At 45.1% G+C, this 27,814-nt stretch overlaps 1 protein-coding gene across 2 annotated transcripts in view; it reads right to left on the reverse strand.

Annotated features, from left to right (window-relative positions):
- The window catches only part of ARHGEF6 (Rac/Cdc42 guanine nucleotide exchange factor 6), a 101,782-nt gene that overhangs the window by 14,789 nt on the left and 59,179 nt on the right, over nucleotides 1–27,814 (reverse strand). For both annotated transcript variants that reach the window (XM_080795841.1, XM_080795842.1), the window contains 6 exons: nucleotides 26,243–26,337; nucleotides 23,446–23,541; nucleotides 21,871–21,993; nucleotides 6,373–6,511; nucleotides 4,142–4,201; nucleotides 2,033–2,179 (listed from right to left, as the gene is read on the reverse strand). In XM_080795841.1, coding sequence (XP_080651967.1) covers nucleotides 2,033–2,179; nucleotides 4,142–4,201; nucleotides 6,373–6,511; nucleotides 21,871–21,993; nucleotides 23,446–23,541; nucleotides 26,243–26,337 — 660 coding nt within the window. The remainder of the gene's footprint in view (nucleotides 1–2,032; nucleotides 2,180–4,141; nucleotides 4,202–6,372; nucleotides 6,512–21,870; nucleotides 21,994–23,445; nucleotides 23,542–26,242; nucleotides 26,338–27,814) is intronic.

Genomic DNA, 27,814 nt, shown 5'->3' on the forward strand with positions numbered 1-27,814 from the left:
CCCGCAGCGTTTGCTCACTTCGTGTCTCCGTCACGTTCCGGTAATTCTTGCCACATTTCGAGCTTGTTCTGGTGATCAATGATCAGGACTGACGGAAGGCTCCGAGGATGATTAGCCCTTTTTTTTTTTTTTTTTTTTTTTAAATTTTGTTTATTTATTTGACAGATGGAGATCACAAGTAAGCAGAGAGGCAGGCAGAGGGAGAAGGAGAAGCAGGCTCCATGCTGAGCAGAGAGCCCGATGTGGGGCTCGATCCCAGGACCCTGAGATCATGACCTGAGCCGAAGGCAGAGGCTTAACCCACTGAGCCACCCAGGCACCCCTGATTAGCCCTTTTTTAGCCACAGAGTGTTTCTGACGAAGCTACAGGCTGGGTTCAGACGGGACCCCGTTGCACACTTAATCAACGACAGGACAGCGTAAAGGCAACTTTCACACGCACCGAGGGACTGACGCCTTGATGTGACTCACTTCCCTGAACCGCCGGCTTCGTGGCGGGCTCTGGAACCGGACCTCCAGCACCTCCCAGGTACGCCAGGGCCCCGTGCCTCGCCATTCTCTTGCCAAATCACTTGCTGCCTTCATTTCTCTCCCCATTGATTCCTCCCCGACTGGGGCCCCACCGGCCTCTCGAAGTCATCAATAACTGCCTTCGGGCGAAATCCACTGGCTTCTTCTTGGTCTCCGCACTCCTTGACCTCTGAACCTTTGGCTGACCGCTTTCCACCGGCCTTCCCTCCCGGGGTTTCCATGACAACACAGCCCCCCAGTCCCCTCTGTCCGGCCCTTCCTCCTCCCTTCAACCTAGAGGCTCATCCCAAAGGTGCGAAAGTCTAACAGTTGGACTCCCGGTCCCATTAGCCCTCCCCAGGGTATCTGCGTCTTGAACGAGATGGCTCGTTAACCCCCAGTCATGAATCTCTGACAGAGACCTGTCGGGGGCTATAGCGACACGTTTCGGGACAGGAACGGCGATTCTAACACCCGATAAATCATACCAGGAGACATAAGCAACCTCCCTCCCCTACTCTGCCCCCTTCCTAAAAGACCTAATCCATCTTCAGCCTTGCGCGCTTCTCTCGGGGTGTTTGCTTCCTGGAAGGCACATCTGTCAGGGACATCCAAGCCTCTGCCTCCGGCTCTGCCCGCCCACCCACCTTCCTCTGCGGCTCTAACAGCCGCCTCCAAGAGCACTCCCCCCGGGGACCTACAGCTGGTTACCTGCAAATGAACGCGTCTAAGAGGACATCTGTCATCTCCAGCCCACGGGTCACTGCTCCCGCTCCACCTGCCCTCCTAACCGGGGCCCAGATCTGCTCCCCGCGGTTTCATTTTCCCCGCCACCGCCTTCGCGGGGTGGACGGGGTCCTTTTCACTTCGCAGCCCAGCTGGTCCTTCTGTGGCTAGCCCCCTCCCCTCTGGAGGAAGTATCATCGACACCCCCTTCGTGGCATTTCTATACGACCTGACCCTCTAGCAGCCCCCCGCGGCCCACGGGGTGGACCTGACTGGCTACTGCCCGATGCCTGGGGCTCTCAAAAGCCGACTCTCGTCTCGCTCCATCTCCTTCCTTCTCCCGGCACGCCCCCTCCGCCGCTGACCTACCTAGGCACAAGGCCATGCTCCTGTTCTCTCCTGAGCTAAGAACGGCCTCTCCCTTATGGGATCCTCGCCCTTTCTCTTCAGGGCCCTCCTCCTCCGGTCCTAGCTCCGTAAGGTCTGCTTGCTCTCTCCCTCCTCTGACCGTCTGTGGAATGCACCGTGAAGATCACACGCCCTACGCCGACTCCCTGGGTCTGGTGGCTAGCGGCAGCGCCCGTCCACCTGTTTCCAAGACATTCCCTAAAGGCAGGGATCATCGCGCCTTCCCCCCTCCTAGCTCTCGCAGCACCTACCAGAGTGCCGGGCAAGGAAGAACTGCTCGGTTTCTTGGAACGTTCAAGCACTTGACCTTGACGGAAGGCCAAATCAAAGGGGAAAAAAAAAAAAAGGAAAGATGGAAGCAAGGGCATTGGGGTTTGAAATGTCTTACCTCGCACGTTCCATACTGCACCATCACTTGTGACATAAACAGCACGTTTCCCAAGGTTTTAATACTCTCTCCTTCCCAGGCCTGGATAGGCTCAGAAAGTATCTGCAACTCCAGCTGTTTTCTCTTTCTTAGATCTTGGCACTGCCCCTACGGAACCGAAGGAGAACACAATGGAACAGGAATTCCCACGAAACAGACCAAAATCCAGACCAAAGTGAGATGAAGCTTTGGACTTTCAGATTTCCACCGAGTCCCTATTCCTCAGCAGGACAGAAAGATCCACTATCCTAACTCTCTAACCGAATGTTTTGTGAGGAAGAGCTACTTCTGCCAAAAGATGAAGACGGTGTGGTAGCAGGGGCCATGCATTTATTTCGTATACGAGCGATCTCATTTACTGTGGCACAGCCCTATACTTTAGGGACTAGCAGGAGACTGGTGCGGGGGCAACATACTAAGTTCATTTTCATTCCTGAGAGAACTGTGAAAAAGAGATACAACTGAATTTTACACATACAAACTGGAAATACAAGCCAGGAAACAATATGTGGGATATGAATACGTGTGAAGTTATTTCTTAGAGTATCATTCCAAGTTGAATATGAAAATGAGCATATGGTTAGTTATGTTACTGTTTCCAAATAAATGTCATCGTTTTTTGGGGTGTGTTTTCTATAAAATCTCTGCTGTCCCTTTCAGCTACGTGGAAGCTAGAAGACATCGGTTCACTCTGCACACATTTCTGAAGCATCTGTACTGGGGAAATGGTCAGAAAGAAAGAGTATTTGTTCAAAAAGGAATGTTACATTCTCTTTACATAGGACAAAATAAAGGGGACAAAAGGAGTAGTAAATGCCAAGGGTTTCAGTGGGCTATGCGATTCGGTTGAGTTATGTAACTGTTTTCGACCTGTGACAACAGCAATTTTTTAAAAAATATTTTTAAAAGATTTTTTATTTGTTTATTTGACACAGAGAGAGAGACAGCAAGAAAGCGAACACAAGCAGGGGGAGTGGGAGAGGGAGAAGCAGGCTTCCCGCTGAGCAGGGAGCCCGATGTGGGGCTCGATCCCAGGACCCCAGGATTGTGACCTGAGCCCCCCAGGCGCCCCGACAATAGCAATTTTAATCTAATACCTTATCCTGGTTTTCGACTTGCTGTTTACCTGTGGTCACGCCAGGCACTTATCTTTTGACAGCAATAAAAATGAGGGGACGGTGAATGTCGCATCACAAGCTTATAGCAAGAATCCTAACTAACCACGGATCCCAACCACTTGGAATGTCATGGAAATGTCTACAATAAAGCTCAACTTGGGGCACCTGGGTGGCCCAGTTGGTTAAGCATCCAGCTCTGGGTTTTGGCTCAGGTCATGATCTCGGGGTCGTGAGATCGAGTCCCGCGTCTGGCTTCATGCTCAGTGCAGTCTGCTTGAGGTTCTCTCTCGTCTTCCCTCGGCCCCTCCCGCCTGTGCTCGCTCACTCTCAAACAAATAAAAAGATCTTTAAAAAAATGAAGCTAAACCCAATCAATCGCCCAGTAAACTCTACCTCTTCTCCTAAAATGCCACCAAGTGGTTTTAATCAGTTCAAGGAGACATTAACCATCAGGCTCAAGATGTAAGATTACAGGTAGTAGCTTCGATAGCAATCTCTATAAAGCAATTGGGTCTTAGTAGGTTTTCTCCTTTTAGATTTGATGCAAGATTTCTTTTTCATATGCAAAGAAAAAACTCACACCTTTTGGCATAGACAGATGAATCCAGTACCGATGCTGATCAGCGAATGACAAGCTACACAGACATAAGGTGAACGACATGGGGGTAAAGACAAAGAGACAAAAGGAAACCCCCCACCTACACAGCAATGCTTAATGTGGCAGAAACTTCAAATGTGAGCTCTTGATGCCCTCAGCCTGGCAACCTTTCATAGGTAAGCATGATTTTTTGGAAGACAAAATTAAATGAAGCAATCACTGCGATACTGTCGCCGAAGCTTATTGTTTCCACTCTACAGACCTTTGCATGAGGAAAGAAACGTTCCACCCAAGTCACTTTTTTAGGAACAAAGCATACAAAATGGAGAATGAGAACGTGAGAGCATCGCCTACCATGAGCGTTTTGAAGGCTATGATTGCTTTCAGAATATCCTGGTGATCCGGATGTGTGTCCTAGTAAAGGAATACATGGTAAAATCAGTATTAAAGGAGAACAGATCAGCCGTGGTCAGGGGTCAGGGGGTGGCAGGAGGGTGTGGCCACCGGGAAACAGGAAATCTGAGGGGATGATGGAACCGTCCTGTACCTCCACCGCCGCAATGGTAACAGGAATCCACACGCGCGATAAAAGCCAAAGGAAAGAAGTCCATTTTACTGGAGGCTAATTTAAATATCACTCCAGCACTTGGCATCTCAGCGCCTTCAATGACCAGGTGACCAAGAAACAAAGACAGCTGATGGCACATCATGGACTTGGCAACGACATCGTCCATGTGGTTCCGGAGACTTTAGATAATAAACTAATCAGCAGTCAGGCGTGGGGGAGGCATCATCAGGCCATGTTGTTAATACATGGTAAGAGGTGGGAACCGAGTGGTGGGTAGAGAAAAATCAATCCCATCTCACTGCCTAAAATGCCGTCACTTTCCCTCAGCAGGCTCAACACGGCGAGCCGGCGCTGAGGCTGCGGGGTAGCGGATGGTGGGAAGCAGAGCGCAGCCAAAGGCAGGTGAGCAGCCCAGATGGAGGCAGGCGTGTGGACGGGCTGCAATTCAAGGAAGCCCAAGACAGAGACCCAGGCAGTGGGCGGGGGGGTGGGGGGGAGGGCACCTGGGGATTCTTCGCCTCAAACTGAGGGTGCATTAGTACTCCAGCATTGAGCTGTCACAGAAACGGAGGCCACTGGTTTCTGGATTTTTGCGATAAGCAAGGAGGGGCAAACCTCAAACGGTCCGGCAAACTGGTTTAGCTTTTGGAAAGGCATCCAGAGGTCAACACCTTCCCAAGCCCTAACTGAAATTTCATTCCGGCAGGCTTTACTCACTAGCTCCCCACTGCCTCTAGCTTTCCGGCAGGTCAAATAACCTGAGAATGTGGTTTTGCTCAGAGTGCGTGCTTTCAATCTTTACAAATGCTGACAAGACCGGCAGCGTGCAACCTTTCTCTTTAAAGATAATCAAACCCTTTAAAACCTCAAAACCTTCCCCCAGACACAGGAAGAGCAACTAGGGTAAATGCAGCCTCCCTCAGAGAGCCCTCCTCTCCCACCCACACCTCAAACATCCATGCTCGATGGCGTGAGGATGATTCTAGAAGCTATCCCTGTTGCTTGGTTTTTAATGAAAGGATCTGGCCTCTTGCTGAAACAGTATTCCATGATCGGGCTTCACTACAAATCTTAATATTCAGAAAAGATTATAGCTATGCCACAGCTGTTGCCAATCAACTCTTAAGTTGATAAACACGAATGTGAGGGAACGTTGATGCTGGTCTACGGATACACAGACAGATAAACTAATCCTGGACCCATTTACGAATCTTTAAGGAAATTCCAGAACGTTCCAGCATAATCCAGAGTCAGAAAGCTCAATGATCGAGATATTTATCCCTGTCTATAGTGAAAGTGGTATTTATATTTTCTGGTGTTTTGCTTTGTTTATCTCCCCAGATCAGGTGGTTCCTATACCAGAAGAGCAGACGATCTTGGTCATTTTTGACTGAACCACCATCTACAGAGGAGGAAAACCTAAGTCAACTTGAGAGAAGCAGTAGCACCGAGGCTGGGAGGGAGAATGATCGTGAACATTTAGTAGTAAAGGATGGGGACCTTTCGGTTGCAAGATGAATAAATTCTGGAGATCTAACAAACAGCACGATGGTTCTAGTCTATAGTGCTGTATTGTACTTGAAATTCACTGAGAGTATATCTGAAGTGTTCTCATCATAAAAAAATTAATGACTCCATAAGGTGATGGAGGTGCGAGTTAACTTGCTCGTGATATTCATCTCACAATCTCTATGTATATTAAGCCATCCCACTGTACACTTAAAAAAACCACATTGTACAACCTAAACATACACAGTTTTTATTTCTACCCGAATAAAAGTAGAAAAAATAAAGAAATAAAAATAAAAAAAACCTTCGGGGGGGGGGGGAGCAGGGAAAGAATGTCCCCTTTTTATTTCGCTGCATTAAGAGGGAAGCTAGAAGCCCAGCAGGACGAAAGACTGGATCAAGTAAAATGGGAAACCAAGGCTTTTCCTGAATTCCTCAGTGAGGTTAGTCTGGAGGGAGACCGGCTGCTTCCTTCAGAGCAGAGGCCCATACCCTTGCCTTCCCTTACCTCCATGTGCCGTTCCAACTCCTGCAAGAGAGTAACGTACTTTTCCAGTCGCATGAACGGTTTGCTGAGGCTGGTTGTTAAAATGAGGATCCCTGGACTGGATGCACCTTGACTTTCCATGAACTGTTCCAGATCATCACTAGCAAAAGAATGACCAGGGTCTCGTTAACTGCTTCGTGCCCCAAGGACAGAATTAGCAACCAAACACTATTTTCCTGTGTTTCGCACAATAGAAAACCAAAGAGAAATCAGTTTCATTAATCCAAATGTTGTCCGATTCACCTCAACTCCATTCAGTAAACCTTTACTCGCAGCCCAGCACTGGGGCTCCTGCTCACCCAACAATCACTTACTGACAGCTGCAAAGTAACAGGGATACAGCTGGGGATACAGCCGTGAACAAAACCAAACCCCTGCCCTTAAGGAGTCTGCCCCCACGGACATGGGACATACAGTCTATCAGGTGGTCTCAACGTATGGTTTCAGTCACTTCAAACATTCTACTTATTGGCTGGTCAGTTGCCAAGGGCAGCGACTCACCGCACACTCCCTATCACCGGGCACCCACTTGTAATGTTCAGAATCAAGTTCAAAACTCAGATAGCTGCACGTGTGTGTGACTAATCACCAAGTCACTTAGCCTAGGATCTGAAACCAGTGCAGCAGGCTATACAGACAGTTCCAGAAGGCGACAACTGGGTTAAAAGAAAAAGAATATTCGTATGTTACGAACTCTGCCCTGTAAGCGTGAGCTTTTTCTTTCTGCCTTTTTGCACCATCTGGATTGTCTCCTTTACAGCGACGTGATACTGAGTCCTGGGGCTGCAAGATCATTTTAATATTCATTTGTGCAAAATAAAACTAAATAAGGACCCCCACCCCCACCCCGCCTACGGGACGGCATGTTCTGAAACTTCGGCTTCTGACTTAGCCCCTTCTGCCTCCTTGCTTGCCCGTGCATATCCCATCAGTCTCAAGTTTATTCCTTTCCATTCGTGCTGCCACAGCCTCAGTTCAGACCTTTATCTCCTCCCATCTGGTTCACTCCAAAAGTCCAACTGGTCTCCCAGCTCCCCGGCTTTTTTTTTTTTTTTTTTGCTTCCCAGCCGTCCTGCAGACCGCTGCTCTGACCCTGTCACTTTCTGCTCAGGAACCCCCGATTTCCTGCAAACTTGAGCCTGTGCTTTCTAGCCTCCCACAGGTCCCACCCATCTCTCTCCTCACTCTCGTTCACGAACCCTCTACGACAAAATGACTGATTTATTTTCCCTAGAAGACAGCTTAGGCAGGGCAGTGCCCAACCATGGCGTGTTGCAATCAGTGGTGAGATGTGTTCAAAGAAACTTGTCACCAGCAGTAAAACACTGGAGAGGGGGTGGGCGTGGGGATGGGGTGGATTGCGTTACCCCTCTTTGTGGACACGCTCCCTCCTTGGGCTTTTGAGAATGGGAGAAGAAGGGATGGGGTTTCCGCTAATGCCCCGGCAACCTGGAGCCACACGGGGTCACGTGTGCCAGAGGGAAAATGGGCTGGGAATCACTGCCTTCACAGAAGCAGAGTCACGGCTGAGTGGTCAAGCCTGAAAAGCCACGCGGGGGGTTGTATCCATTTTTGCCAGCTTGCCCCAGAAGCCCCTGGGAGGACGGAGTGCCCTGGACCTGGAGTCATAAAACAGGGCTGGTGACCCTGGATCGTGTTAGTTACCTGGCGTCAGCTGACTCATCTGTAAAACAGAAATTAAACCTACTTCCCACTAAGATTCTGAAGATTCACCATTGGGGTCTGTTTCACGGTGAGGGTGAGGTTTTCGCGTGCATTTGATCCTCTTTAAAATGCGCAACGGCACTTCAACCCAGGTGTTATCCTCATTTTACAGATGAAAAAGCTGAGACTCAGGAAGAGTGAGTAATCGGAAGTAAATGGCTGAGTTGGGGTTCATGCCCCGGTCTGAAGTCAAACCCTCCAGTCTTTCCATGGCACCACATGCCCCTGTATTAGAAAAGTATTTTGTAAACTTTAAAGTAGTTTGTAAATGCATTTGTATTACTATATTACTGTGCCAAGGCAAATACCTTGCTAAAATCACATCTTTAGAAACTACCATTAAGCTGTGATTTCCAGCTTAATGGAAACTCAATTGATGTTAAATTTCCAACCAGGAACATAAAGTGCACAAAGAGGTTTAAAAATTCATTGCATATAAAATATAATTAGGAAAATAACTCGAATTTGGAGAGTGCATTTGAGTAGAAATGTAATTTAGAGAAAATCACTTTCCTAATTTATTTTCAATTTGGTAAACAAGTCTTATTTTTTCTTTTCATGACTAAATAAGTCCCCCGTCCTCAATGTTCTCCTCTAATTGATAAAAGGCTCGCGACAATTAAAAGCAAATACTAACATGTACTTTGTTATTACTTTCCATGCAGCATTCTAACTTTAACGCTTGCTGAATATTATGAAAGAGGTTTTTTTTTTTATTTTTCAATTTAACATGAGTTCATCGGCTACTGGGAGGAAATGAACGTTTTACTGTGCAACAAAAGAATAAAACTGTCTTAATAAAGCTGCTGCCCATTACAATAACTAGATCCTGCAAGATGCATTTTACTAAGCCAAATAAACTTAATCCACAAATTAATGTCATTATACAAAAATGTAAGACTCAAATTTATATTGTGCCAAAGAACAAGCTAAACGTGGTTTTTAATTCTATACAGCCTGTTGGAAATGTCAATGGGTTGAGGCTTGTTTTTCAAGCTTCACATGTTCTGTACGAGTGATGTGAGACAAGAGAAGCAGTTGTCAATGTCAGTGTTGTCTTAGACTCAACAAAACCTTGATCTCACAGAAGGCAGGGTGCATGGGGCTCTGGGATGCTCTGGCTTGGGCTGGAAGGCCCCAGAAAACTATCTTACCTTCTGATATCTCTACAGAGCTCATAGCCATATTATATGAGTGTTTCTGTGGAACCTCTGCCTAGATTTCTACTCTGAATGATGAGAACAGCTGGAAAAGGATCAGAACACACACACACACCCTCCTGCTCACCCCCCTTTCATGGAAATCACTGGAAAGGGGGAAGTGAGGCCCGAGGAGCTTTTTCCACTCATCTAGTCCCTGCTCCCTGGGAAGAGACTCTTTTTCATTCCCACCACTTTTTATTTGAGATCGGTCTCACTCGCTCCCTTCCCGAACCCAGTCTCAGAATATTCCCTAGGCTCCTCGTCCCCGAAGCAAGTACATAACACAACTCTGGGTTTTTCTCGAAGTCTTCATTGCTGACAACAGGGTAAACAGAGTGACAGCTAACAAGAGGAAAAGGGCACAGTGGTGACACGGTGGTGTCTGTCATTGCAATGGAGACAGAAGTACAGTTCAGACCTGCCTGAGGGCTCACTCTCCCCTCTCTCGCTCTCTCTTTCAATCCGGGTCCCCTTCCCTCATGAAAAGGAGGGGAGCCACAGCAAAGCACCGGAGAGAAGTGGGTATTTTTGTAAGGGAGAGCTTATTCCCAGGAAGAAACAAGAGCTACAGTAAGAAGCCTAAAGGGGAGAGAGAGGGGAAATCCCAAAAGACCTCAGCCAGGGGATAACAAAAGACTGGGGCCGTCATTCAAATATATGTAAATATGGGGACACATCAAAGTTGGGGTCTGCTTCTATACCCATCTTCAGATAATATGTTACTGCATTTTTAACAAGGTGCCAACACACGGCCATGAATTTTAAAGCCGTAGCTCTTGGCCAAACGGCAGGCGCATCGCTGGTATGATACTGCCACCTGCAGGCTGCAGGGGAGAAGTTCAACTGACTGGCCTGCTCTGCCTGGAGTGACTTTCCAGTGTCTCATCACCAACAGATTCGGCCGGGAGAGAACAGAAATCCACCCATGTCCTTGTTTCAGCTGACACCTTCATCAAAATGGGAATCTAGGGGTGCCTGGGGAGCTCAGTCGGTTAAGCGTCCGACTTGGTTTCGGCTCAGGTCATGATCCTAGGGTCATGAGATGGAGGCCCATATTGGGCCTCACGCTCAGCAGTGAGTGCTGAACTTTCTGTCTGTCTGTCTGTTTCTCTCTCTCTCTCACACTCCCTCTGCCGCTCATCCCCACTCACCTTCTCTCTCTCCCTCTCTCTAAAGTAAGTAAATCAATCTTTTTTTTTAAAGATAATAAAACAGGACGTTAGACTGAAATTTCTGTAAATTTCATTCAACTATGCCTTGCCTCTACTGGTCAGCATGAATCACAAGACGCCTGTAACAGAGTTGAGATTATATCAGAAGCACATCTGGGGGAAACCCCCAAGAACTTCAATTTAATTTTTACCCCTTACATGCAAATGAAAGGTGAGATCAAAATTCAGTTCTATGGGGGGCACCTGGGTGGCTCAGTGGGTTAAGCCTCTGCCTTCGGCTCAGGTCATGATCTCAGGGTCCTGGGATCGAGCCCTGCTTCCTCCTCTCTACCTGCCTCTCTGCCTACTTGTGATCTCTCTCTGTGTCAAATAAAAAAAAAATCTTAAAAAAAAAAAATTCAGTTCTATGGGACTCCAATGAGTCTTCCATCATTTCAAGGGACACCGTAAGACTCTCGAAAAACATCACTAACCAAAATGATATGATAATGATATGATAAAATGATATGATAATCTCCCCCCAAAGTCGAGAACCTCTAGATTAACTTGAAATCATAATGTTTGAAGGAATCTGTACTGTTACTTATAAAATTAAATTCCTAATGTGGGTAAATGTAGTCAGTGACGTTTCGACACTCAGAGTTACAACAGAAACTTCTCTGAACACTACCCAAGTCTGCTCCTGGAGGCACACCATTTCTTTCTGGAATTGTTGTTCTCAGATTAAAAGGAAAAGAGGGGAAATCTCTTTTTATTGTTATTAAGAAATTTGCTTTTATACACACAGGATGTTTACGTATCCACCACAGGAAGAATGTTTCTGGGTCTTTTCTGCTTCTTTACTGACGATAAGTAGTAAAGTATGAAAAGATTCCTAGAAATGATAAAACCAAATTCAGGACTGTGGCTCCCTGTGGCATGGGAGGGAGGAGCAGAACTACGAGAGAGCACAGGCGGGTCTCCAACTGCAGCAGACTTTGTTTCTTACGCTGTCTGGTGGCCACCTGAGTGGACTTGATTTTATCTCTGTTTTTTGTCTGCTGGAAATACCGCATACCTTTCTCCTAAAGAGCAACTAGGAGCCGGAAGCCCATGAATAAAGGTAGAAATAAGGAGTGGTAACAACTACGTTATGCTAGCTGCTGGGTCCTCTGTACACATTATCTCATTTAATTCCTATACCCGAGGAAGCCAATTCCTGGCCAGTGTGGCTGAGAGGTCGGAGGTTCCCTTCTCTACTCAGTACCCCAACCGCACACACATACATAGGGAGGAGGCTCAACCCCAGGCAGGCTGAAAACACTGGGGCCCAACACTCTCACCCCCACTCACTTGTTGGGCAGAGCTTCTGTGCTGGGAGAGGCAAGCAGAGAAGACCAGAGGCCAGTGGCACAAAGATTTTGCCCAGGGAGGGAGGAAGCCTGTAGGACCAGAGAGTTCTGAAGCTCTCCCCCAGAGGAACTGGTTTTAGTTGAGAGTGTGGGGAGGGACACCTGGCTGGCTCCGTGGGTAGATCATGTGACTCTCGATGGGGGGGGGGGCGGGTCATGAGCTTGAGCCCCACATAGGGGGTAGAGCCTATTAAAAAAAAAAAAAAAGGAGAAAAGAGAAAAAAATGCGGGGGAAACCCAAGCCTAAAGGCTCTTGCAAGAACAAGGAAGATTTTGGTGGTGAGCAAATGAGAGGGTGCCGGCAACTCTTCTTAATTAAGAGCAGGTATCTAAACCCTGGGCCAGTTAGGTCGCGAGAGAGACCCAAAGAGACAGCTAAGAAGGGTCAAAACAAACATCAAAGACGGGTCTCAAAAACTACCCCTGCCCAGGGACGCCTGGGTGGCTCAGTCATTAAGCGTCTGCCTTCGGCGGGTGCTGGGATCGAGCCCCGCATCGGGCTCCCTGCTCAGCAGGAAGCCTGCTTCTCCCTCTCCCACTCCCCCTGCTTGTGTTCCCTCTCTCACCGGGTCTCTCTCTGTCAAATAAATAAATAAAATCTTAAAAAAAAAAAAAAAACTACCCCTGCCTGAACGTCATTGGGTCAGGTGACAGATCATTTATGCCCCCAGGGAACGGTCAGAAACAGGAGCGCAATCAGCTGGAAATCAGCGGGGCCGGCGGTGGGAGGATACACGGAACTGGCGCAGACAGCTCAGCAGGAAAACCGGGGGAACACGGGCAGAGAGAACCCTGATAACAAAACCACCATCCTTCCAGCGTGGCTGGGTGCAAGGACCAAGGCTGGGCCCTCTGAGGAGTGACGTCAGAGGTGCACACGGTGGGTAAAACAGACCTCACTAAAAGATGCTATCAAGTCACTAAACAAACAAGCAAACGACAACAAAAACACACCCCCAAGAGGGGAGAAGGGAAGCAGCATCCAGAGTTGCTAAACCTGAAATTGCACGAAGTGTCTAGTTTTCAACAACAACAACAAAAATATGTAACACGTCAAGAAACAGGAGTGTGTGATCCATATAAAGGAGATAAGAAGAGACAACAGAAGTTGTCTGCGAGAGTGACAAATGGTCAGATCCAACAAAGACTTCAAAGTAGCCATTATAAACGCGTTCTAAGAACAAAAGGAAGGGCACCTGGGTGGCTCAGTGGGTTAAGCCTCTGCCTTCGGCTCAGGTCGTGATCCCAGGGTCCTGGGATCGAGCCCCGCGTCGGGCTCTCTGCTCGGTGGGGAGCCTGCTTCCCCCTCTCTCTCCGCCTGCCTCTCTGCCTACTTGTGACCTCTCTCGGTCAAATAAATAAAATCTTTAAAAATAAATAAGAACAAAAGGAAACCATGCTTAAAGAATTAATGGAAGCTACAACGACAATGTCTCACCGGAGAGTATTAGTAGAGAAACAAATTACAGGAAAAAAAAAAAAGAACCAAATGGAAATTCTGGGGTAAAAAAGTACAGTAACTGAAATTTAAAAATTTGCTGGAGATGCTCAAGAGTAGGTGTGAACTGGCAAAAGAATCAGTGACTTTAATGATAGATTCACAGAGCCAATGTAATCTGAGAAAACTGAGGGTAGGGGGAGAGATGAATAAAGAAAAATGAATCCATTTCAGACTGAAAACTTCCTAAACTTGTGGAAAATGTTAATGTACATAACCAAAAAGCTCAATGAATTCCAGGTAGGAGAGATACAAAAAGATCCACGTACAAATTATAGTAAAGATGCTGAGAGACAAAAACACAAAGAAAATCTGAAAATGAGAATGAGCAAAACAGCTCATCGTGGGCTAGGGAACCTGAAGAAGATTAAAACCGCTAATTTCTTCTCAGAGTTAATAAGGGCCCAGAGGTAGTGAAATGACATATTCAAGGTAAAGAAACAAAACTGCCCACCAAGAATTCTATATTCATCCAAACTGTCTTTCAAAAATGTAGGTGGGAAGAAAACATTCCCCCATAAACAAAAACAGAGACTTCTTTGCTGGAAGACCCACCTTACAAGAAATATGAACATTAGATGATAAAATCAAGTCAACCCAGATGTAAATTCAAAACCACATAGAAAACAGAGCACCAGCAAAGGTAATCATGCAATTATGAAAGACAGTACAAATACCTATTTCTCCTTTTTGTCTTAACTAATATAAAAACAAACGTATAAAGCAACATTATATACCCATATTACGGGGCCTGTAACATATAGAAATGTGATATATTTCACAACAATAGCACAGTGGAGGTGGGTGGAAAGCTCTATTGGAAGAAAGATATGATATCAGAGAGTAACTCAAATCCTCAGGAAGAAATAAAGATAGGGGCGCCTGGGGGCCTCAGTGGGTTAAGCTTCTGCCTTCAGCTCAGGTCATGATCTCAGGGATCTGGGATTCAGCCCCACATCGGGCTCTCTGCTCAGCAGGGAGCCTGCTTCCCCACCTCTCTGCCTGCCTCTCTGCCTACTGGTGATCTCTCTCTGTCAAATAAATAAATAAAAATCTTTAAAAAAAAAAGAAAGAAAGATTAAACACATAGTAAATAAGAATGTTAATGGAACAGATGCTCTCAACATATCCTTGTTCTCCTTTCCTCTCTCAGTTTCATTAATACACATAAAATTACATAAAATAATATTTATAGCAACATTACTGGGTTTGTAGCATAGAGATGTAATACATGGAATACTAGCCCCAAAAAGAGAAGAGGATACAAAGCTACACTAGCAGTAACATTAGTATATCTCACTAGAATTAAGTTAGTGTGAATATAAAGGAGATTCTGATAAGATACACACACACACACACACACACACACACACACACACACACATATGGAAAGTCTCATTGCAATTGCCAAAAAATGAATTCAAAAAAATCATTGAAAGACTTCTGGTTTCAGCTGTAACATGTAAAGAGTTTGGAGGGCTTCAATACTATTCTCACAAGAAAAAACACTGAACTATCTGAAAATCAATGACTTTTCTTAGATCCACTGGGAATTGAGATCACAGGGAAAACCATGCCCCCCCCCAAATCTGGAAGGACCCATAAATATTGAAAATTAAAACAGAGATCCGCTTCCTTGAAAGAGAAGCCACTGGAGCCAGTAACTAGTAGCAACACTCAAATGCTAATTTTGATGAATTTTAAGAATCTAAGTGTGGACTAGCTAGACAGTTAAAAACTCCCAGTGACCCAGTCTTGGGATCCCAATACTTCTGTGGGTTTTGAAAGCCCACTCAAGTTCTCCTGGTGAAAATCGGAGAAAAATCCCCTTGCGTACTTTTCTTACGCTTAAAATTTGTTTAGGAGGGTAGATCTCATGCCATTTATATTTTTTGCCACAATAAAAATAAAAGGGAAAAATTTTTCTAAAGTGGAGGAGAGGGGCACCTGGGTGGCTCAGTGGGTTATGAATCTGACTCTTGATCTCAGCTTGGGTCTTGATCTCAGGATCATGAGTTGAAGCCCCACACTGGGCTTCATGCTCAGAGTGGAGCCTACTTAAAAGAAAAAAACAGCGGAGGGAGAAATAATACTTCCTCTGGCAAACAAAAACTGAGGGAAATTTTCACTAGTAGACCACCTTTGCAAAAATTGTTAAAAGAAGTTCTTCAGAGAAAAGGAAACTTAGATCTACATAAAAAAGGAAGAGTGTCAGAGAATACTACATACAAGTGAAAGAAAACCTTTCTTTTTTCTGAGTCTTAATGGATCTAAGAGATAACTGTTCAAAGTAATAGACAATATATCGGGTTATTTTACCTTATGGATAAATTAAATGAATGAGAACAATGTTCTAAGAGGTTAGGGGGAATTGAGAATACTCTGTTATAAGGTACCCAGGCTACCTATGGAATGAAAGTGTTAATGTAAAAGTGCTGTTAGATTAGTTATAAATGGTTATTATAAACTCTAGGGAACCCACTAAAGTTTTTCCAGAAGTATAATATGCTAGGAGAGAAGATAAAATGAAATCATATAAAATTTAACTAAAACCAGAGAAGTCAGTGAAAGGGGGGTAGTAAAGAAACAAAGAATAAGTACAATGAATACGAAACAGTTATAAACATGGTAAACATGAATCCAACCATATCAATAACCACTTTAAACATAAATGGTCTCGATATGCCAATTAAAAGACAGAGACCATCAGAGTGGATTAAAAGACAAGACTCAACTGTAGATTATATGTAAGATATTGATAGAATAAAAGGAAAAGGATGCAAAAGATACATTTAAAAATAGCTGAATTAGCTACACTAATTTCAGAAGAACCTGACCTCAGAACAAGGAAAATTATCAGGGATAAAGAGGGAGCATTACGTTCCATGCTCTTGGATTGGAAGAACAATTATTGTGAAAATGTCTATGCTACCTAAAGCAATCTATACTTTTAATGCAATCCCTATCAAAATCCCATCCATTTTTTTCAAAGAAATGGAACAAATAATCCTAAAATGTATATGGAACCAGAAAAGACCCTGAATAGCCAAAGGAATGTTGAAAAAGAAAGCCAAAGTCGGTGGCATCATAATTCCAGACTTCAAGCTCTAATCATCAAGACAGTATGGTACTGGCACAAAAACAGACACATAGATCAATGGAACAGAATAGAGAGCCCAGAAATGACCCCTCAACTCTATGGCCAACTAATCTTCAACAAATTTTCAAAAAATGTTTAAGTTTTTTTCACTTTTTTGAAGCAAGAGTGTAACTCATGAGGGGCAAAGGATGTGTTCTGAGGAAGTTTAATGCCTAAGGGGGATGTTTGTTATAAAGCTAAATATATATTTTTTCTTTTTTTCTTTTTTTTTTTTAAAGATTTTATTTATTTATTTGACAGACAGAGATTACAAGTAGGCAAGAGAGGCAGGCAGGGAGAGAGAGGAGGAAGCAGGCTCCCTGCGGAGCAGAGAGCCCGATGTGGGGCTCGATCCCAGGACCCTGGGATCATGACCTGAGCCGAAAGCAGAGGCTTTAACCCACTGAGCCACCCAGGTGCCCCAAAGCTAAATATATTTTTTAAAGTTAATTTCTCTTAAGTCAGTGAGAGAAAGACAACTATCATATGATCTCCCTGATTTGAGGAAGTTAAGAGGTAATGTGAGGGGTTTGGGGGATAGGAAAGGAATAAATGAAACAAGATGGGATTGGGAGGGAGACAAACTATAACCTCACAAAACAGAGGGTTGCCGGGGGGAGGGGGGTCGGGAGAGGGTGGTGGGGTTATGGACACTGGGGAAGGTATGTGCTATGGTGAGTGCTGTGAAGTGTGTAAACCTGGAGATTCACAGACCTGTACCCCTGGGGCTAATAACACATTATATATTAATAAAAAATAAAAAAAAATTTTAAAAAGAGGGAGCAGGGGCGCCTGGGTGGCTCAGTGGGTTGAAGCCTCTGCCTTAGGCTCAGGTCATGATCCCGGGGCCCTGGGATCGAGCCCCGCATCAGGCTCCCTGCTCAGCGAAGAGCCTGCTTCCCCCCTCTCACTCTCTGCCTGCCTCTCTGCCTACTTGTGATCTCTGTCTGTCAAATAAATAAAATCTTAAAAAAATAATTTAAAAAAAGAGGAAGCATTACATAAAGATAAAAGGGCCAATTCTCTGACAAGACAAAACAATCCTTAACGTGAATACACCTAACAACAGAACATCAAAATACATGAGGCAAACATTGATAGAACTGAAAGGAGAAGTAGATAAATCCACTATTGTGGTTAGAGACCTCAACATCCCCCTATCAGTAATCAACAGATCCAGCAGATGGAAAATTAGTAAAGATACAGCTAAACCAGACAGCACTGTCAATCTCGTAATTTAATTTACATTTACAGAATACTTCATCTAACCACAGCAAAATATATATTCTTCTCAAGCTCACGTGGAACATTCACCAAGATAGATCCAATTTTGAGACATAAAACAATTTAACAAATTTGTAAGGCTAGAAATCAACAAAGGGTGCTGGGACATTAGACATAAGCAAAAGAATGAAGGTGGACCCCTACCTCATACTGTATGCAAAAATTAACTCAAAAATAGATTAAAGAGCTAAATGTAAGTAGGAGATAACAGTATAAAATTTTTAAATAGGCACAAATCCTCATGACCTGGATTAATAACAGTTTTTTAGCTATAACATCAAAAGCACAAGCAACAGCAGGAAAACAGATATATTGGACATCATCAAAATTAAACGTGAAAAAAAATTAAACGTGAATTAAGACTTTTGTGCTTCAAAGGACACCATCAAAAAAGTGAAAAGACAACTCACAAAGTGGGAGAAAGTTTCTGCAAATCATGTATAAGAGGAATGTAAGGAAGACTACATAAAGAAGTGTTGCAACTCAACAATGAAAAGATGAAAATCCCAACTAAACAATGGGCAAAAGATTTAAACACATATTTTCAAAGAAGATTATTATAATAGCCAACAAGCACATGCAATCGTGTTCAACATCATTAGCCACTGCAAAGAAGGGGAGTGACTGTTACTGCCTATAAGGTTGCTTGGGGGAGATGAAAATGTTCTGAAACTAGATGGTGGTGACGGTTGCCCAACCTGGCCAATATATTAACCGCCACTCAATTATACACTTTAAAATGGGTGACTTTATGGGCTGCCCGGGGGCTGAGTCAGCTCTTAATTTTGGCTGAGGTCATGATCTCAGGGTCCTGGGACTGAGTCCCAAGTGGGGCTCTACACTCAGCGGGGAGTCTGCTTTAGGATTTCTCTCCCTTTCCCTCTGCCCCTCTCCCCAGCTCGTGCGTGCTTCCATGTGCTCTCACCCTCTCTTTAAAGTAGATAAATACATCTTTAAAAATGGTGAATTTATGGTATGTAGATAATTTCTCAACAATAAAACAAATAATCCAATTTTAAAATAGGGGAAGGAGACAAACAGACGTTTCCCCCAATGAAGATGTACAACTGGCCAATAAGCCCATGAAAAACACTTACCGTCGTTATTCACTAGGGAATTGCAAATCAAATCACAATGAGAGATCACTTTACACCCATAAGGATGGCTATAATCAAACAGACTGATATTAACAAATGGTGGGGATGTGGAGAAAATGGGGCCCTTGTACACTGGTGGCAAGAACACCACCTGGTGCAGCCATTTTGGAAAACAGTCTTGACAGTTGCTCTGAAGGTGGAAACAGAAGAGTTATCCTATGACCTTGCCATGTCACTCCTAGGAACCTACCCAAGTGAAATGAAAACATATGTCCACACAGAGCAGCGGATTATGTACAGTCTGCATGTCTGCAAACTGGTGAATGGAAGAACGATACGCAGTATTTAAATAACGGAATCTTCTGTGGTGATTTAAAAAAAAAATGAGGTACTAGGAGCGCCTGGGTGGCTCAGTTGGTTAAGGGTCCGCCTTCATCTCAGGTCATGATCCCAGGGTCCTGGGATCGAGCCCCGCATCGGGCTCTCTGCTCAGCGCGGCTTCTGTCTTCCTCTGCACCCCTGCCACGCACGTGCATTCTCTCTCACTCTCTCATATAAATAAAAATTTTTAAAAAATAAAAAATGAGGTACTAGTAAGTGCTACAACATGGATGCAGCTTGGAAACGTGACAAGCGAAGAGAGCCAAACACAAAAGGCCCTAATGCTGTGTGACTCCCCTTAAATGAAATGTCCCGAAGGAGCAAAGCCAGAGTGACGTAAAGGACTTCCGTGGTGGCCTCGGCCTGGCGGTGGAGGGTGCCTGCTCATGAGCACGGGCTTGTTTGGGGAGCGAGGAAAATGTTCTCCAACTGATTGTGGTGACGGACGCGCAACTCTGAATAGACTCAGAATAATTCAACTGTGCGCCTCAAACGGGTGAAGCGTGCGGTATGCGGAGTAGAATTCAATAAGGCTGGTAGATAAAAAAGGAAATGGTGATGCTTTCTTTCGCCTTTTTGGTAACGTTTTCTTTCCTAAGCTGGGTGGTGTGTGTTCATGGGTGTTCGTTTTATTACTTCTTTAAATTTGCATTTAAATTATGCTTTGCAGGTAAAACAGAGATCTTAATAAAAATACTGTTTTTAGAAGGCTAACAGACCCAGATGCTAATTGTGGCTCAACCACTTAAGAGCTATGAGCTCTCTGGCAGACTACCCGACCTCCCAATGTCTTATCTATAAAGCAGGGACGGTGGTAATAGTAATTCCCTCATAGGCTCTTAGGTCATGTGCCTGGAACGCTCTCAGGGCTATTAGCCAATATTAGCTCTAAGGAGTTGAGCCACTTGCCTAAGTAACTCAGAACCTTTCTTTAAACTCCAACTTCCATATTTGCTATTCCACAAAAATTCATCACTTCGATCAGGGGAATAAAATGGACCTTCAAGCAGGACCCACTGAATTCTACCTTTAAAATGTCCTTACCTAATAGTTCTATAAAGTCAATAAAGCTCCTTTTTTAAAGATTTGTTTATTTATTTGAGGAAGAGAGAGAGTGCATGAGCAGGGGGAGGGGCAGAGGGAGAAGCAGACTCCCCGCTGAGCAGGGAGCCTGATGTGGGGCTTGATCCCAGGACCCCAGGATCATGACCTGAGCCGAAGGCAGACACTTAACTGACTGAGCCACCCAGGGGCCCAAGTCAATAAAGCTCCTAACAAACCAAGACAAAACCAAAATTTCCACCACTTCTGAGGGTTTGTGTCAACCAGTGTTCCAGTCTGGCTCCGGGGTTCAAGTCTGAGCCAGATTAAGAGAATACTCTTCCCGGTCGTGAGCAGCCAGAATCTGTGTCTGTTCTGAGTCTCGTCTCCAGGGTATGTCCTAAGAGACTCTGAGTAGTTGTTGCTGTTGTCTCCCTCCCTCACCCACCAGATTTCTAGCACATGATTTCAAAGTTCAAACTGCCATCTTTGAGAGGCACTTGGGTGGCTCAGTGGGTTAAGCCTCTGCCTTCGGCTCAGGTCATGATCTCAGGGTCCCGGGATCGAGCCCCGCGTCGGGCTGTCTGCTCAGCGGGGAGCCTGCTTCCCCCCCCATCTCTCTGCCTGCCTCTCTGCCTCCTTGTGATCTCTGTCTGTCAAATAAATAAATAAAATCTTAAAAAAAAACCACCAAAATGATTAAAAAAAAAAACAACTGCACCTTGAATCCTATCACCTGGGGTTCTGGCCCAGATGAATGCACCAGTGAATGCATCAGGGATGGGCGACCAGGCGGTAACGAAGGGTGGGAGAGATATGAACCTGTCTTGGGCCCTGGCAAGGACTCTTAAAGGAGATACCGTTTTGTTGTTCCCCATGAATCGGAAACAATTCCCATGCACAGTTATTATCACAGCCCATTGCTTAAAGCACTTACCAGACAGTTCGCGCTGCTAGTTTCTGTCCACCTTTCCATGTTCACGAGTACCTGCCTTTGAGCCAAAGCACTGCTGGAAACTTCCCCCACCAGCCAAAGGGAAAGTGACAAAGAGATGAACCCAGGCGCTCTAGCTATCTGCCAGCAACCCAGACAAACCATTCGCTGGGGGAGGGGAAGGCTAAAACACTGAATGTAAACAGAATTAGGCTTCAGGAAAGCCTTTTTGATCCTTCCCTCAGCCCACGCGAAGCTGCTACCACATTGCAAAGTCTCACGGCATCTTCTTAATTACCCTTTAATTTCATGTCCGTATCTCTCTCAAGCTTCTGTGCTCCAGGAGGGGAGGGAATGCCTCTTCCTTATGGACTACTATAGCCCCGTCAGCTAGTACATGACCCTGCACATAGTAGATGCTCAGTAAACTACCTGTTGAGCTGATAAGCAATCTGTGTAACGACGGATTAATTCCTGCAGTGATGAAGGGGGAGGATCGGAAGTTCCACTGGAGACCTTGGATTGCCGAATGAAGCGGTCCTAGGAAAGGATCGCACTGTGGAACCGCTTCTTTGGGGAAATGGTAACAACTTACCTGTGCTGTGTAAGCACATTGACAGCTGACGGATGATTTGCACAGTAAGCCAGGTACATAGATTTAAAATGAGGCATGAGGTTCAATAGACAACCTCCGACTCTGTGTTGGTTTTCTGGAAACCTGTAGGTAAAACAGATGAAAACACAGAATGTAAAATAAGAAACAGGGGATAAAGGAAGAGGCTTCCAGTCAAACCTGGCAACATGCAAACCTTTTGAATTCTTTTGCCAAAGTGAAGAGAGAAATTATATTATAACACTTTTGCCATGGAATGCAAGTTCCTGACCGCTACTTTATTATTATTTTTTTTTTGATGGGGTACTGGACCACCACTCCAAACTCGAGCCACCAAACGTGGTGCCCATACACAGGGGCCGGATACTTACTTGAAAGGACCAGATAGTGTTTTTTAAAGATATTTGTTCAAACTACAATATTCAAAATTTTAGCCAGGCACACACACACATGCACACACACACACAAAATACTCTTGGCTAATTTATATGAAGTTCAAGTACAGACAAAAGTAATCAAACCCCAAACTGATACAACACAAAGGAGTATTATGTAGTCTCGGTGGCTTGGGGGTTACCAGGCAGGATGGCTTCATGACTTCAATCTTTTTGAGTTACAAGCCACCTGTTTTCATTTGTAGACAAATCAGAGAAGTGCAAGAAAGAAAAATTACTCAGCATTCCACCATTCAGAGATAGCTATTAGGATAATTCTGGCATATTCCTTGGTCTTCCTTCTACATGTTTCTCGATAAAATGGAAAATAAAGATTACAAATCTAGTTTGTAATCGGTTCTTCTCACGTAGTGACTTATCTTGCCACATCAATAAGCTGGATCCCTAACAGCATTTAGGATGGTTCCTCGGGCATTAACCATCTTCCTTCCTGGATGACCACTTGTGTCCCAGAAAGCTCGAGAAACAGGCAATCACCCAGATTTCCCTGGAGACGATGAAAGTTGCCAACTTCTCTGAGATACAGTGCTCAGAAATCTTGCTACAGAACTATATGGCCTGATGATCACTGCAGTCCATTCTGCAGTATGGAGCTGAACACCTCAACCACCAAGCTAGCCATCCAACGTGTACTGTGGTTCTCATCAAGATATACTTTCCTTCCCCCACTTTTTGTGTATTTCAAGTGTTAACAAGCTACCAGGTGTGATTGAAAGAGAAAAAGCAGCTTATGCAACTGAATGAATCACCTAATTTTCCCAAGTAATTGGCAATGTACAAAAGAAGATATCGAATCAATGTCACAGGCATCATCCCCGGTCGATGCAGACCTGATTTGTCTCTCACACTGACCCGGAGCAGTAAACCGATAATGATTTTTTAAATAAAGTCAGAAATGGTTTACTGCTTGTAGAGCCCTGATATACAACCAGGGGTTTGGCTCTCCCCGGTGCCTTTTCTCTGTACTGGGACAGTTTATCAACACTGTAACAAGTGAGTAGATAAAAAAGTATTCCTATCTAAGACAGCAGCTAGCAGGAAAAGAAAACACACCAAAGAAACGGTGTCGCTAGCTATCCTAAGGGCAATGGGCATCACTTACTTGGAACACTCTTCCAAGGCTTGACAGAGCGTCTGCTGAAACAAGCATATTTCCTCGAAGTTCCCCAATAAAGATGTAAACTCCACAGTACTCAGACTGAAAAAAAAAATACACAGTTTCAGTGGCTAGAACTTCAGGAGGATTCCCGTTACCCATCACTATTCTGGTGAGCTGATAACTTGCTAAAAAATTGACCAACGGCACGAGGGAAGCAATCCCTAGATTTTAACTTTTCCTTTTTAATTTACACCAGCTCTGTGGTCTTAAACAACATTTAAAAGCGTCCTTCCTTGATTTCCTTTTTCTACAATAAGAATAATGATCCAAAGCAAACAAGTGTTTATTAAAGACATTTAGGTGTTTTACAAGCGACGAGACGAGTGGAGGAGTAACAAGTTGGTAATATCTAAGTACCTCAATAGGCAAAATCCATCACGGCTGGGGATACATGTAAACAATTTGGAGTATTCTCTTCTAGAGGAACCAGGAGAATCATTGAAAGACATTATATATCCTCATAGATGGCACAGGGGAAAACCACAAAATTCAGTTTCTCCCGATTTAAAATGCTCATAAATCAACAAAAGGAAATCTTTATCAGAAGAAGTAGAGGAGAAGAAAATAGTACTGATTTGTTTCTTTGTTTGTGGAAGGGAATGGAGTAAATAAAGGCCAGCTGATAAAACCATGGTTTTATGGGGAGCCCCTGTACGATGAATTTTCTCCACTCTTCCTCTCCCAAACGGTAGGTGGTAACACGCCGCCAACACCACTCACCCAGCACTTAACACCCCTGCAGGCGTTTCCCAAATAACTCAGTTGAACCTGACGACAAGGTCGTGAGGTAGGTGCCGCCGTCTCCCATCTTACCCGTAAGGAGACCTGGGCACAGAGGGGTTAAGCAAATCACCCAACATCACAAAGCCTGGGAAGGGTGAAGCCAGGATTTAACCACAACATTCTAGCTCCGGAGTCCACGCTCTCACACACCTTTCCTGAAGATGTAAAAGGCCAGCAGCGGCCGCGTCTTCTTTCTTCATATAGTAATACAAGGGGAGTGTTGCCAAGAGAGTAATTTTTGCTGACAAAGCAAAGGAAGTCCCACGCTAACATCACCCGTAACCCCTCGAGCACCAGAAGTGCCCAGTTCCTCTGCCATCGCGCCCTTCTGAACCACAAGCTGGGAAAGCCCCGGCACGGGGGGACAAAAGCGAAACCTTCAGCCAGCCGGCTGCCCTGACTTCCCTCTCTCATGGCCCCAGGAAGCTGACTGGCGGGCCGACTTGAACCTGATCGCGGAGGGGGCTTTCTTGGCCTGCCCAGGACCAGACGGTGAACAGTCTGGTTTGCTCCAGTCACTCCGGGGTCCGCCAGACAGCCTGGCGGACAGTGACCCTGACCGCGTTCTGAATTTATATGGCATCAGGGGAGTTCCGAGTCGGGCTCCTCGCCTCTGTCATTTGAAATCTTATCATCTCTCCTCCCAGGGCCACCACCTCGGTTTCCTGTCTCAGCCTGTCACCTCCACAAAATGGAAGGCGCGTTTCAGTCGGTGGCAGGAGGTGCAGCAGGTGGCGTCTGGGTCCAGTCTGGCCACTGACTGGCTGCGTGGCGGGTGTGGCCGGCGGGAAACCTCTCTGGACCTCACTTTTCTCATTTGTTCAGTGGGGGCTAGACCCAGTGATTCACCGAGGTTCCTTCCACTCAGCTCTACGAAGTATGATTCACAGGGTTCACTTCGCGTTTTACATAATAATAACAAAAGACACTTTGTTGTTGATCGCATTTCGACTCTTACAAAACTCGGGAATACAAAATCCTTTCATACTGAAGCGAGATTCCCACAGCGCCATGGGAAATAACCAACTGGGAAATCGAGCAAGACCTTCTGCCTTAGCAAACATGATTTGGCAAAAAAGTGGGGGGGGGATCGCAAAATGTGTTAAACTTATTTAAGCCTGAAGTCCAAGAGTTGAGGCAGTTGTTCAGCAAAAGTAAACTCTTCCTGAGGGAAAAGGGGAGGCTTTTGTCCTCTAGTATGTGCACCCGCGGCTCAATTTTCTATTTGCCTTCTAGATTATAATCCCTAGTAAAGTGTAATCAATTAAAATAAAAACGCAAACAAATGCCATTAGCCAATAGTTATTAAACAGGCCACGCCTACAAACACACACACACACACACACACACAAATGGTCCATATTTTTCTTTCATGAAAACAAAGTTTTCAATTCAAACCTCAGTCACTTCTAAGACCTGAATAAAGTTTGAGTATTTTATTTAAGACAAGACAAAACACGTGAGCAGCTCTTATCATTCTCTTCGGCCTGGGTGAAACGCGAGCTCGAGTTTTAAGTGCCCTTGCAAACATTCACAAAATGCCACACTCTTTCCACTCTCAGACCGTAGGAAAGAGTTTCTGCCCCGGCACGCAAAGGTCAGGGGGAGCACAAAACTTTCCAGTTTACACGCTTTTCTGCATAAAAACACCAGCAGGTCCCATTTGTGCAAGGTAAAACTGCACACATCGCTTTTAAAATGTACGAGATGACAATTGTGACAGACAGAAATGCAGACGTGCTCATTCCTTCCACGGCCAGAGAAGACAGAAAGCCAAGCTCTCCAGAAGCAACCTCTTGTGTAATTTCCGTTGCCTTGACCATGTTCTTGGCAACCTGTGATCTGTGGAAATTCTTCTAAAGGGCAAAATCAATTATTCAGTGACATGAGAGCAATGACTCTAGCTGCTGACGTTATGTGGCTTTATTTAGCAAGGAGCTGAAAATGTAAATCTTACTTGTTATTGGACTGCAGGGGTCTTAAGTAAGTGACAAGCAGAGACTGAAGTTCTTTAGCATAATCCTTTTCAGTGTCCAAAATGTTCTGTAACACCTGTAGAGAAACAAAGGTCAAGGTCAAGATCTTGTATTCATCAGGAGAGCCAGAGGGAAGATAGAGCTTTAGATGTTTCAACCAAATTACTAGGCTAGCACCCCAGTAGGTAAGAAGCACAAAATCTGAATGCAAACTAATAACAAACTTCATTCCAGCAAATGAATAATTGCACGACTACTGGTTATATTGCATAATTCCTATGAATATAGTTTCTCACAGTTACTCATAACCGGAAGGACCTGGCCATTTACACAGCACTGCTGGGAATGCTTTCATGGGCTTTAAATCATTTATCCTCAGGGAAAGGTCTCAGCTAACAAAGGATCATATTCCCATTTTACGGATGAGACATTGAGATCAGCTACCTTAAGACATACAGATTCGATGTCAGGGTAATAACAGGTTCAATACCAAAAAAGATTTTTCTTTAAGTTATGTTTCAATAAGAGCTTCAGGGGACAAAACCCGAGGCCACAGTGAATCCTTACATAGAGTTAGAACCAGTCTTTTAGGAAAGGTAAAAAGTGCCAGTATGAACAATTCAAAGAAAAGAGGAAGTTGAAGTGGGAGGAATTTAATTTTTTTTAAAGATTTTATTTATTTATTTGACAGAGATCACAAATAGGCAGAGAGACAGGTGGAGGTGGGGGAGAGCAGGCTCCCTGCTGAGCAGAGAGCCCAATGTGGGGCTCGATCCCAGGACCCTCGGATCATGACCCGAACCGAAGGCAGAGGCTTTAACCCACTGAGCCACCCAGGCGCCCCAGTGGGAGGAATTTAATAGTGGAATAATGCCTACGAGTATTCTGAAAAATAACCAAATTAAATTCCTCTAGGCAAAACCACCAACGTACAGAACACAATGTCTCTTGCCCCACCAGTCTTAGTGGCCTGCCCCATTCCCCAGCCTCTTCTGGAAGTTGCTACAACCTACATTTCAAGCTCCTAGAGCTCGCCAAGCTAACATTTCGGTGTATTTTCTCTCCTAGCTCCTCATTCATTTGGCAGAAACGTGCTGCAGGCCCACTCCATGCCCAATGGCACGCGGCCTGCGGGGAGTTTCCACTCTGTTTGCAGAGGGGGCGTTACATAGAGGACCACAGGACAGTGTGAAGCATCCTCGGCTGCGAGGAGCCCCTCAGGCAACCAGGGTTCCAGAAAGAGACTCACAGGACAATGCATGATGGTCCGCTTTTGGAAAGGTGGAGTGGACAAAGCGAGCGGAGGCCTCGGTCACTGTGGGCTTTGCGGGGAACCACCAGACTTGGGGGGGAGGGGGTCGTCCAGGCTCTGCTACTGATGGACAGGTGGCCACAGTTTTAAGGCTTCACTCGCCTCACCTCAGATTGTGACATTTTACCCACCTCAGGGACCATTGTGAAGAGGGACTGAGACACTGGACAGGTAGGTGTTGAGTGAGAGGGAAACAGGCCCACCAACGGAAAGGGTTAAAAAAGGTTTCTCCAGGGCGGCG

Source organism: Martes martes, assembly GCF_963455335.1.
Source record: "Martes martes genome assembly, chromosome: X".
In the NCBI taxonomy this organism is placed as follows: domain Eukaryota; kingdom Metazoa; phylum Chordata; class Mammalia; order Carnivora; family Mustelidae; genus Martes; species Martes martes.